This window comes from Pan paniscus, chromosome 15 (assembly GCF_029289425.2).
Source record: "Pan paniscus chromosome 15, NHGRI_mPanPan1-v2.0_pri, whole genome shotgun sequence".
Classification (NCBI taxonomy): Eukaryota; Metazoa; Chordata; class Mammalia; order Primates; family Hominidae; genus Pan; species Pan paniscus.
In genome coordinates this window covers 105,153,166-105,165,684 of record NC_073264.2, presented here as the reverse complement: position 1 = coordinate 105,165,684, position 12,519 = coordinate 105,153,166, and the positions used below count along the sequence as shown (strand labels likewise).

General features: G+C 44.1%; 1 protein-coding gene across 2 annotated transcripts in view; it reads right to left on the bottom strand.

Moving 5' to 3' along the window:
• The window catches only part of TDRD9 (tudor domain containing 9), a 124,102-nt gene that overhangs the window by 45,292 nt on the left and 66,291 nt on the right, over positions 1-12,519 (bottom strand). The window contains exons 12-19 of one of the 2 annotated variants that reach the window (XM_034938252.1): positions 11,460-11,517; positions 8,552-8,656; positions 2,944-3,041; positions 1,886-2,017; positions 737-902; positions 582-645; positions 446-509; positions 87-131 (exon numbers count right to left, since the gene is read on the bottom strand). In XM_034938252.1, the coding sequence (XP_034794143.1) occupies positions 87-131; positions 446-509; positions 582-645; positions 737-902; positions 1,886-2,017; positions 2,944-3,041; positions 8,552-8,656; positions 11,460-11,517 (732 nt within the window). The remainder of the gene's footprint in view (positions 1-86; positions 132-445; positions 510-581; positions 646-736; positions 903-1,885; positions 2,018-2,943; positions 3,042-8,551; positions 8,657-11,459; positions 11,518-12,519) is intronic. The other variant, XM_055098069.1, reaches the window with a different exon arrangement.

The window sequence follows — 12,519 nt, the reverse complement described above, 5'->3', positions numbered from 1 at the left end:
ATTCACACGCTATGACTGTGCCAAGACAGAGTCCTTCTCTCATTACTCCCAGCCATCTAGAAAGCAGCAGGAAAGGGCTCACCAACCTTCGGGTACCGCAGCTCCCCTGTCTGTCTGCAAGCCTTCCATGTCTGAAAATAAAGGATCCAAACTTTCAAAATAATGTGTTGGCTCACTGATTTTTTTTTAAGTACAATTTCAACAAACCTGAAAATTTACAACATAAAAATTTACAAATTTAATTTTTTCAATCAATTTCATAAAATTGGACTTCCATCTCACTCACTTCTTCCAGCACGGTTAATTTAACACTGGACACCAATAACCCTGATAATACTTTCACTAGATAAAACATTGTCTGTCTCTACCTCATACGTTTGTGGTATGAAAATGTACTAACAATCTGTGGTAGCTGCTTTCATGGTTTACACAACAGAAAACTTACTTTAAATGCCTCAACAAGTGCAATACAGTCACTCTTGCTACTGCCAGAGAAATTCACTTTGTTCCTATAAACAGATAACAGTGTCATTCAATACCATTAAAATACAGTGACATTTTAAAATATGAATGTTCAGTACCTATATCCATCGAGATGCTGCCGGAAAGGCATTGCAAAAAAATTCTTCAAAGAAAGAGCTGCCGCTAACCATAAAAAATAAACAAGAAGAATGTAAGATTGTGAGAGTGGTGTTATATAAACTTCCCATTAGCATTTATTTGTTCTCACACTTACCTATAATAAGACATTCATCTAGACATCCAAATACATGTCCAAGGACTATGAGTTTACCAAGTTGCTGATTTACAGGAAGTTGGGCTAAAACTCTTCCTAAGAAGGTCAATTCACCATCATGGGGGTTTTCATCTTCTCTCTGCCCACTCACTGCAAGTGCTCCAACCTTTATAAAATAAAATTAGTGTTATTATCAAGCACTGACTTACTCATACTTCTTCCCCTTAAGGTGGAGAGTCCAAAACAGGAAACAAAGACCGAATTTTGGTGAATAACGTTCTAAGTCAATTTATGAAAGGTTGATATGCTACCAAAAAAAACTTTTTAAATTTTCCCTTGAAACTTAGAACACATTTTACTTTTTTTTTAAAAGTATGATCCTGGGAGGTAACACTAAAGGACTTTCACAGAATTCTACTCACCTCACTCTTGAACAAATATGGCATGCACAGTACTCAGTGAAGGATCTCCCAGCTGTCACTGTCAACAAAACCTTACTGAACTATGTATGGGGAAAAACTTCCTTAACTTGACACAGTGTATTTCATAGAAAACCAAGGAGGTATCATATTTAAAGGCAGCCAAGTGTGGTGGCTCACACCTCAGTCTCAGCTACTTGGGAGGCCACAGTGGGAGGGTCACTTGAGCCCAGTGTTTGAGGCTGCAGTAAGCCATGATTGCATCACTGCGCTCCAGCCTAGGCAACAGAGCAAGACCCAGCTAATCAATCAATCAATCATAATAAAGAAGGTAAAACACCAGAGGCATCCTCAACTTCGAAGGTCAGAAGCAGAACGTCCACAGCCCCAGCACAGTATGTACACTAGGATACAGCTTGTACCAAGGCCTCGGTTACAAGTTCAAAGAGCAGAGTGTGAGTCAGGTGTGCAGTCAAAGAATCCCAAGTAGGAAGAGCAGGGTTTCCAGGAATGGATGAAGAAAGCCAGAAGGAGGCTGAGGAACAGAGTTAGCGGGAAAGTGAGGCAGGAGGAACAGAGTTAGCGGGAAAGTGAGGCAGGAGGAACAGAGTTAGCGGGAAAGTGAGGCAGGAGGAACAGAGTTAGCGGGAAAGTGAGGCATAGACTGAGGGAGCCACAGTAGAACACAGCTCTACAGATGCCAACAGTACTAACCATCAGGCAGTCCTACCTCCTTTAGTAGAAGGATGGTGCGCTCAATGTCACTCAGACCAGGCGGGGAAAGGGCAGTGGCCAGCAGAGCTCTCGGCTCACCCATGTCGAGTAATTTCACTTTCAAGATCGTGCTTCCTAATGGACAACGCTGAAAAGAAACAAGCCTGAGATTAGAAATAATAACATAACTAAATCAGTTAGCCGATTCACATAACCAGTGCTTCAGAGGGAAAGAGGAGGAGAGAAGGAGAGGAGAGAAGAAAGAAAAATGGAGAGGACTGAGGGAGGGAGAGAAGAGAAGGGAGAGAGAAGGAGAAAGAACAGGAGAGAAAGAGATGGAAAAATAAAAAGATGGGGAGAGAGAAGGAAGAAAAAAGAGAAGGAAAAGAGGGACTGAAAAGTGGGAGAGCAAGAAAGCAGGGAGAGGGAAAGAAGAAAAAAGAGAAGGAGGACAAAGGAAGGGGAGAGACACAGAAAAGAGGAAGGAAAAAAAGCTGATCCCACAATTACTCATTATAAAGGGACATAGAAAACAGCAGCATTTAAAGACAATCCTATTATAGAGCCCATAGATACCAGAAAACATCCTCTCATTAAAACTGTAAAATGTGGGTAACGCCCTAGACAGTAGCCTGATGCGTAATCAATAGTGAGCCCAGATTGTGAGTGAGGGGGAATGTGGCAAGACAAGGATTTTTCTGGAATCAAAATTAGATGACACTAGAAATTATATCACTTAGACTATTTGGCAAAACTATCTACAAAAAATTAACTTTGACACTTTGGGAGGCCAAGGCGGGCGGATCATGAGGTCAGGAGTTCGAGATCAGTCTGGCCAACACAGTGAAACCCCGTCTCTACTAAAAATACAAAAAATTAGCTGGGCGTGGTGGTGTGTGCCTGTATTCCCAGCTACTTGGGAGGCTGAGGCAGCAGAATCGCGTAAACCCGGGAGGCAGATTGCAGTGAGCCAAGATCATGCCAGTGCACTCCAGTCCAGACAACAGTGCAAGACTCCGTCTCATAAATAAATAAATAAATAAATAAACTTTGACAATGACCAAAGTGAATTACCAACATCTCAGGAACAACATGATCAGGGATGGAGTTGTCCCAGAAATCCTTGTGTACCAGCCGGTAACAGTACCCTCTAGACACTCGTCCAGCACGGCCTTCAAAGGAGAGATGTGCAAACAGTGTTTGGCATTAATTACTTTAACATCAGCATGAAGGTATCTTTTTAAACAGTCATTACATATTAATTAAGCAAAGCCTTAAGTATCTTCCACCAGACTATGTCAGTAAAAACTTTAGAATACATTAGTGTATTCTTAATAAGTTATTATTTTAAACATTATTCTAAATAAGAATGACTATCCTAAAAAATTAGAATAAATAGAACAAGACTAAATGCTGACTTCTATTCAGTGACCAATATTATAAAATCCAATGCATACTTCTGAAGAAAACAACCTTGGCCCAATATGCAACAGAAACCAAGTACGCCCTTCTTGAAAATGCACAGTACATAACAGAAAGTCACGAGGTTGGCGACAGGCCCTACGATGCCATCGAGGAGCTGTCTCAGCACCCTGTGCTTCCCACAGCTCCTTGCCCCACTGCAAAGCACCCTCCCAGCTGTCAGCCACACCACATTACGTGACCGAGTGAGGAACAAGCAGAAGGTTCAGAACCAAGGCTGGCCCACGGAGACCATGACACAAACTACTACTCTCTTGTGACTCTATCACCTATGAAGTAGCAACTCTTTTATCCTAACACATAATAAAATTGTCCAAGGAGAGAGAGTGAAGGGAGGGGTAGGAGGGAGTCTTAAAATGCAGCTTTAAAAGAAACGGGGCAACCCAAAAAGCATTCTTTCCCCACCTATGGGGATCTGGATCCTAACAAAAGATATCTATCTAGAAGGGTGAAGGCCTCTTGGCAATGTTTTCTTTAACCTATGATGTAGGTCAAGAGCGGTGAACCAATGTTTTGTTTCTGACTGATTATGGATTAACAAAGGTACTATTAAAATTTTTTATCTAAATCTACCCTTTGTCTTTTGTTTATTAAGGCATAAGATAGATGCTAAAACAGACCAAGTTGTTTTTTTCTCCTACTAATAAAAATAAAAAATCCCAAAACAAAGAGGTCCCCGCTACTCTAACCCTTATAAAAAAATAACTTAAAGTCCTTGTTCCCACCTGACAAAACTCACTGTCTCAATCTCTTGGCTCAAGAGATTGAGCCAATCTCAATCTCTTCCCAGGGAGATCTGAGACCAAATAAACACATTTACAATGGTGACAAAGTGACATCAATGCCTAAGGTTTTGGTCAACCTCTTAATCTTGACAGGTTGACCAAAAGGGAAAGTTGTTAAATTAAGTTTAGCCTACACCTGTAATCCCAGCACTTTGGGAGGCCGAGGCGGGCAGATCACAAGGTAAAGAGATGGAGACCACCCTGGCCAACATGGTGAAACCCTGTCTCTACTAAAAATACAAAAATTAGACAGGCATAGGGGTGCACGCCTGTAGTCCCAGCTACCTGGGAGGCTGAAGCAGAGAACTGCTTGAACCTGGGAGGTGGAGACTGCAGTGAGCCGAGATCACGCCACTGCACTCCAGCCTGGCAATAGATCAAGACTCTGTCTCAAAAAAAAAAAAAAGAAAAGAAAAGAAAAAAGGTTAGCCTAAAGATGCCTCCTTACATATTTTAAGTTCAGCCTAAAAGTCTCTCTGCATACAGTAAACTATAACCTAACTAGATATGTAAAAAGACTATAACCCACTCTTATGCCAATCACCGGGTTTCAGCCAATCAAAGGCAACCAACTGCTCAAACCACATTCAAAGAGGACCAATGCCCAGGTGTAGTCAATTCGGCCATTTCTGTACCTCACTTCCGTTTTCTACACGTCACTTTCCTTTTTCTGTTCATAAATCTTCCTTGACCACGCAACAGCACCAGAGTCTCTCTAAACCTCTTCCAGTTCAGGGGCAGACCAATTTGCAAATTGTTCTTTAAAACTCTGTTAAATTTAATTTGTCTAAAATTTTTTTCTTTTTTTTTTTTTTTTTTTTTTTTTGAAACAGCGTCTCACTCTGTCACCCAGGCTGGAGTGCAGTGGCGCAATCATGGCTCAACTGCATTGACCTCCCAGGCTCAATCTATCCTCCCACCTCACCCTACTGAGTAGCTGGGAGTACAGGCGCATGCCATCATGGTTGGCTAATTTTTGTATTTTTTATAGAGATAGGGTTTTGCCATGTTGCCCAAGCTGATCTCGAACTCCTGGGCTCAAGCAGTCTGCCCACTTCACCCTCCCAAAGTGCTGGGATTACAGGCATGAGCCACTGTGTCTGGCCAAAATTTTTCTTTTAACAGTGGTGCTGGCAAAGATACGGAAAAAACAGATCTCACACATTGCTCATGGAATGTAAAATGACACAGCCACCATGGAAAGAGTTTACAGTAGTTCCTTATAAAACTAAACATAGGCCGGGCACAGTGGCTCATGCCTGTAATCCCAGCACTTTGGGAAGCCGAGGCAGGCAGATCACGAGGTCAAGAGATGGAGACCGTCCTGGCCAACACGGTGAAACCCCATCTCTACTAAAAATACAAAAATTAGCTGGGCGTGGTGGGGCATGCCTGTAGTCCCAGCTACTCGGGAGGCTGAGGCAGGAGAATTGCTTAAACCCAGAAGGTGAAGGTTGCAGTGAGCCGAGATCACGCCGTTGCACTCCAGCCCAGCGACAGAGTGAGACTCCATGTCAAAACAAAACAAAAGAAACTAAACATAGATTTACCACATGACCCAGTAACTATATTCTTGGGTTTTTATACCAGAGAAATGAAAACTTATGGCCACACAAAAACCTGTACATGAATATTCACAGCTGTTTTATTTACACGGCAAGAATTGGAAAAACCTCAAATGTCCTTAAACAGGTAAATGTTCAGTGGAGTACTACTTAGTAATAAAAAGGAATGAGCCACTGCTACGTGCAGCTTGTATTGGCTTAGATGGCTCCTAAGAACACTATGGTAAGTGGAAAAAGCTAATTTCAAAAGGTTACATACTGTATGATTCCATTTATCTAACATCCCGGAAATTACGAAGCTGCAGAGATGAAGACGGGTCACCAGTTGACAGACAGAGTGTTAGGGGCAGGTATGGCTGCAAGGGGGCAGCACAGGGCCACCCCTGCATAGCAGTGGGACAGGACAGTTCTGTGCTCTGATCATAGTAGTGGTTACACAAACTTACACATGGGATCAAACTGCACAGAACCATACACACAGTACAGGTAAAACTGTGAAACAAGGTGTATAGTCTAACAGTGTTACACTATGTCAAGTTCCTGGTTGACTGTACTTATAAAGATGTCCTACTCCAGGGGAAGATAAGAGAAGGATTCAAAGGATTCTATGTGCTATTTTTGCAATATCTTACAGAGGAAGAAATTTTATAATAAATATCTAATTATAGAAATTTTGAATATACAAAAAGGTAGACAAAACTCCTATAATCCCAAGACTGACCCAAAGATAATCACTTTTAACATTTTTGTATATTTATTTCTAGTCACTTTTTATTGAGGTTTTTGTTTTTTTTGAGACACAGTCTTGCTCTGTTGCCCAGGCTGGAGTGCAGTGGCGTGATCTAGGCTCACTGCAACCTCCACCTCCCAGGTTCAAGCAATTCTCGTAACTCAGCCTCCCAAGTAGTTGGGATTACAGGTGTGTGCCACCACACTCAGCAAATTTTTGTATTTTTAGTAGAGACAGGGTTTCACCATGTTGGCCAGGCTGGTCTTGAACTCCTGACCTCAAATGATCCACCGGCCTCAGCCTCCCGAAGTGCTGGGATTACAGGCACAAGCCACCACACCCAGCTATTTCTAGTCATTTTTTAAGCATAGTTTTTTAGAAAGTTTGAGGGGAGAGGTGTTTAAACATAGTGAGGTGTTTACAGTTTAATATCCTTTTTTCTCTTAACTTTATAACAATACTTAAGTTTTTTCCAAAGTGATGAGAACCTCTGTGACTTTTTTTTTTTTTTTTTTTTTGAGACGGGGCTCTCACTCTGTCACCGAGGCTGGAGTACAGTGTGTGCAATCTCGGCTCACTTCAACCTCCACCTCCCAGGCTCAAGTGATCCTCCCACTTCACTCTCCTGAGTAGCTGGGACCACAGGTATGAGCCACCACACCCAGCTAATTTTTTGTGTTTTTGGTAGAGACAGAGTTTTGCCATGTTGTCCAGGCTGGTCTCGAACTCCTAAGCTCAGGCATCTACCCGCCTCAGTCTCCCAAAGTGCTGGGATTACAGGTGTAAGTCACCGCACCTGGCCTCTGTGACCCTATTTTAACAGCTGCTTAGTCATTCTCTTAACCCCTCTCTAGGCAAGTCATTTCAGGAGAGGTGATATAACAAAAAGGTTAAGAATGTAGACCAAAGCCAGATTTCTGGGTTCAAACCTCATTCCCACCACTTCCTACTATAACCTTGAGCAAGTTACTATTTCTGTGCCTCTCAGCTAGCTGCTTCACTAAGAAATGGGAAATCTTAATTAACACACCATGTACGAAGTACCTCACAGGGTTGTTAGGAAGATTAAATGAGTTAATAAATACTTAGAAGAATGTCTGGCATATGGTAAATATTCAATCAATGTGGCCTTTATTATTTTGGGGGGTGTATTTAGTATTTTAGTATTCTTGAAATGGTCTTTTATCTACCCTTCCCAAAAGGTTTTCTAAAAAACAAACAAAAAAATAAGCCACTTCTCAGTCTGCACTGAGAATGCTGTCCTGTAAAATCAGTTCTTGCCACAGGTGATCTTAACCTGTCCCAGGTATGTCATGAATATACCTCCACTGTAGTTGAAGCATCCCAAGACCCCAAAAGTGACCCCACACACCCTCATCTCTGCCCAGTGATACATGTGGCTGATGCAGCAAATCCAGAACTCTCTGCAGAACCACTTTAGGAAAACTAACCCTAGGAAGATCAAAGTTAAACAGAAATCAAATCATCAAAAATTACTGAAGTGATCCACTTGGTGTCCATAGTTCTTCACCAATAATTTTTTAACTTAACTTTAAGAAAAAAACATAGTGTCAGGATGATGGGGTTTATCCATTATGTACAAAGACCTCATACATTAGAAGAGAGGAGAAGCATGGATTTAAATGGACACTCTGACAATATGAGAAGCCATTGCTAAAAACTTAAAACTCGTTCCAAGAAAGGAAATATCTAAGTAAAAAGTGCAAAAAATGAATTTTTTAGAAAAGCATCTGAATGGCCGGGCACGGTGGCTCACGCCTGTAATCCCAGCACTTTGGGAGGCTGAAGCGGGTGGATCACAAAGTCAGGAGGTCAAGACCATCCTGGCTAACACGGCGAAACCCCGTCTCTACTAAAAAATACAAAAAATTAGCCGGGCGTGGTGGCAGGCGCCTGTAGTCCCAGCAACTCGGGAGCCTGAGGCAGGAGAATGGCAAGAACCCGGGAGGTGGAGCTTGCAGTGAGCCGAGATCGCGCCACTGCCCTCCAGCCTGGGCGACAGAGCAAGACTCCGTCTCAGAGAAAAAAAAAAAAAAGCACCTGAATGTGCCACTGTGTCACCAATGACTCATTATTGTGCTTTAACACAAATGTCTTACCTTTTCTCTGATTACAGCTGGTTTTAGAGGCCCAACTCAATCGCAGACTCTGATAATTTGTATCTTCATCACAGACCAAAGTTCTAGTCAAACAAAAATCTATAACTGCCATTTAAAAAAAAAGGACTGTAAACACCATGCTAATAAGAGATCATTGCATAATAAATCACAATGCATAGTGATAAAGCCATTTGAAACATGCAGCCTTAAGAATTAGTGAACAGGCAGAAACACGCACCGACCACTCCCGCCCAGGATAGGGAGTTGCTGGTCCCATCCTTTCTTGCTGAGTACAGGGAGTCTCTAGGTGTAAAGAATGCATAACCCGTAAGACCCAACGTGTCATAAGAAGGCCTACCTGGACTGCACCCGAAAGAGTAACGTTCTCCAAAAGAGCATCATTACAACAGCAGTACAGAAGAGCAGCTGATGCAAGGGACTGCCAGAATTCAAATCCCGCGTCTGTGTGTGCCTGTGGGTGGATCTGGGTGTCTGGGTATGTGTGTGTCTGGATGGGTGTGTGTATCTGTGCATCTGTACGCGTGGGTGGGTGGGTGTAAGTGTGCATGTGGGTGTGCCTGGCTGGATAAGCTGCTGAGTGTCTCTGCGCTTTAGTATCCTCATCTGTGGCCTGCCTCCTCCCCTCCACCACACCTTTCCCCCTCACACAGGCAAAGCACTGGGGATCTCCCATCAGCAACACTCACTCCCTTGGGCCACCCCTTCACTTACTGCCCCATTTCCTCTGCTCCCCTACAGCAAAACACCTGTGGAGTGTTGTGCGCCGCCACCGGTTCTTTGTTCATTTCTTCCCATCCTTTCTTGAGCCCACTCCAAGCAGACGCTTGCTTCCACCAAAGCTGCTCTTGTCAAGGTCACTGACAACAGCCCCGTTGGGAGGTCCTCCTTGACCCGCCATGGGCATCTGATGCACTCCTCCACTCCGTCCCCTCAAGACCCTTTCCCACTGGGTGTCTAGGCCTCTGTGTTCACTGGCTTTCTTCCCACTGCCCTGGAGGCCCCTCTGCTCTTACTGCCCACCTTTAAACACCGGGGCCACCCTCCCTCTGTGCACTCCCAGAAGAGCTTGGCCAGGTTCCTGCCTTCCAACGCCAGTCACGGGCTGATGCCCCCGCCAGCTGCTCCCTGGCCCTGGTCTCCAGGCTCACACAGCCAGATGCTTCCATGACACCTCCACTTGAACATCTAGCACGTCTCAGCCCGAATCCCAGCTCCTCACCTGCCCCACCCTGCTCCTTCCACAGCCTTCACCATCTCGCAGGAGCCTCCATCCTCCCAGTCTCTCAGGCCACATGTCTAGAGGCCGACCAAATGTGTCTCTCACAATTTCTCTATCAGAGACCTCAGCACATCCTCCCCAGCTCTGCCTTCAGAATCTCCCTGGGATCTACCCCCACCTCCTGTCCCCTACCGCTGCTGTCCTTTTCTAAGCACCACCCATTGTCGCCTAGATTCTTGTGACACCCTCCTAAGTCTCTTCCTTTTCTCTCCTTTGCCTCATTCTAGTCTATTCCCAGAGAAATCCTGTTAAGTGAACTTCAGGTTATGTCATTTCTGTTTTCAAAACCTACCAACGATTTTCCATCTTGCCCAGCACAGCAAGGTTGTACCAGGTCCTATGGGCCCTGCATGGCCCCTGCTGCCCCCAGGCCTCTCTTCTGGCTCGTTTCCCCTTCGTTCACACTGGTCCAGCTGCCCTGGCCTCCTTGCTTGATGGTGCTGTTTCACAACCATCAAGCACACTCTTTTGCCTTCTCCTACCCTAAACACTCTTTTGCCAGGTATGGACCCGACTCCCTCCCTAACCTCCTTCAGGATGTGACTTGTCACATTCCCTGGTCACTCCACCTGCAATCTCAATGGTGCTTCCCTAACATTCCCTACCCAATAACCCCTTTTTCTTCATACACTCACCATCATGTAACTTACTCCATATCTGTACTTATCTACCCACCCCGAATGTGTCATGAGAACAAAGGCTTTTTGTCTATTTTGCTTACTGCTATTTCGCTGGTACAAAGACAAAACACCTGCTCATTATCATCTGCCCTGGTTTACCCATTCCAGCCACACTGGCCGTGTGCTGCTCCTCAAACCCGTTCCCCACACCCCAGCCACCTTTTTGCATAGCTCGCTCCTCATTTAATCCAGGTCTCTATTAAAATGTCACTTCCTCAAAGAGGTAATTCCTATCTGAAAGATCCTATCTGAAAGATCATTTTTCCCAATAACTATACCCCTTCCCCTGATTTATTTTCCTACACAACATTGACCTGTACCTGAAATTATAAAACCTTTTTACGTGCTAAGCATCTCTCTCTCCCACCAGAACGTAGCAGCCATGAGGACTGGACTTTGTCTTACTCACCACTGTACTGCCAGCACTGAGAACAGTGCCCGACACATGTGTTAGGTTTTCAAATATAAATTAATGAATTTAGAAAACTCATTGATGAAGCAATCTCACAAAGTAATCACAGGCACATATGTGGAAGATGAGATGACAAAGTGGGCTGCTCCAGAGTTGACATGGTGTCCTGCCAAGCAACCTTCAGAGCTGAGATGGCCTGAGCTCCTCCCCACATCTGCCTCCCTCCAATCACAGAACTCCACCTGGCAGCCCAAAGCTGTTTCCCACAAGGCCCAGTGGAACACCCCAGACACTTGCGACGAGCCGGCTTGCCCTAAAGCATGAAATAGGTGCACTCAGGGGCGGAGCTGGTGAACTGAGAGTACAGGAGAAACGACGTAAACCTACTTTTCTCGATTCTGTGTCCAAAACGGGAGGAGATGGGAAGCAAGAGAAAACAATTCCTCAGTGAGGTGAGTAAGCCAATAAATACGGCGCTACAGCTAACGCCAGGAGGTAAACGGAGAAGTATCTTACCATATTTGACATCTGGAACTGTGACAGAACTCTCTGCAATATTGGTGGACAGAATAATCTGTTAAACATCAAAGAAAAAAGCTGACATTCCTACTATATTCCCAACATCATTAGGCAAAGTTCACAAAAATGCAAAAATTATTTTAAAGCTTCTGAATGTAAATACTGAACTCAGGTTTCAAAATTAGCCATTTTTCTATTTTATACACATCACAATTGATCAAGAAGCCCCTGATGAATGGAAACCAGCCACATACAACACAGCAAAGGCTTAAACACAGGCAGACAAGACACGGGCAAAGGGAGCTATTCCTGACTTCTGGTGTGGTAACTTTGGTGGCTGGAGAGGGGTCCTGGAATTGCCCAGGGGCACAACCAGGTTTCCAGAAGAAGGGTTGTTGCCTGTACTTGCCCTAGAATACCACCCAAGGCTGCTCTTAGAGATTCCAAAGCAATCAAGGGGGGCGAGGTTGTCAGCTCAGGCCCCCTGATCACCTCAAGCAGCTCTAGAAGGGTCTTGTTAAAACAACTCCATCATTCACACATAATCTGAGATAAAGAAATCCTCCTGAAGCAGGACCTAGAATATGGCTTCTAACCAGAGTCACCAGAGTGGTTTCAAGGACACGAGAACAGTCCCAAAGTTAAAGAAATGCTAAAGAAGAATTGAAAGGCATCAGAATTCCTGAATTGAGAAAACAAAAAATCTTAGCTTTTTAGCAAACTGATTTACAAAATAAAACACAAAACTAAACAACATACCTGGCTCATTAGGTAAATATTTGTTTAAGTGAGTAACCACTAACTACAGAACACACTGCTGAAATGTGATTTTTTTTTCTTTTTTGTTTTGAGACAGTCTTGTTCTGTCACCCAGGCTGGAGTGCACCAGTGTGATCTCGGGTCACTGCAGCCTCCACCTCCCAGGCACAAGTCTCCCACCTCAGCCTCCCAAGTAGCTGGGACTACAGGTGCATGCCACTGCACTCAGGTAATTTTTATATTTTTTGTAGAGATGGGGTTTCGCCATGAGGCTGGTCTCAAATTCCTGAGCTCAAAT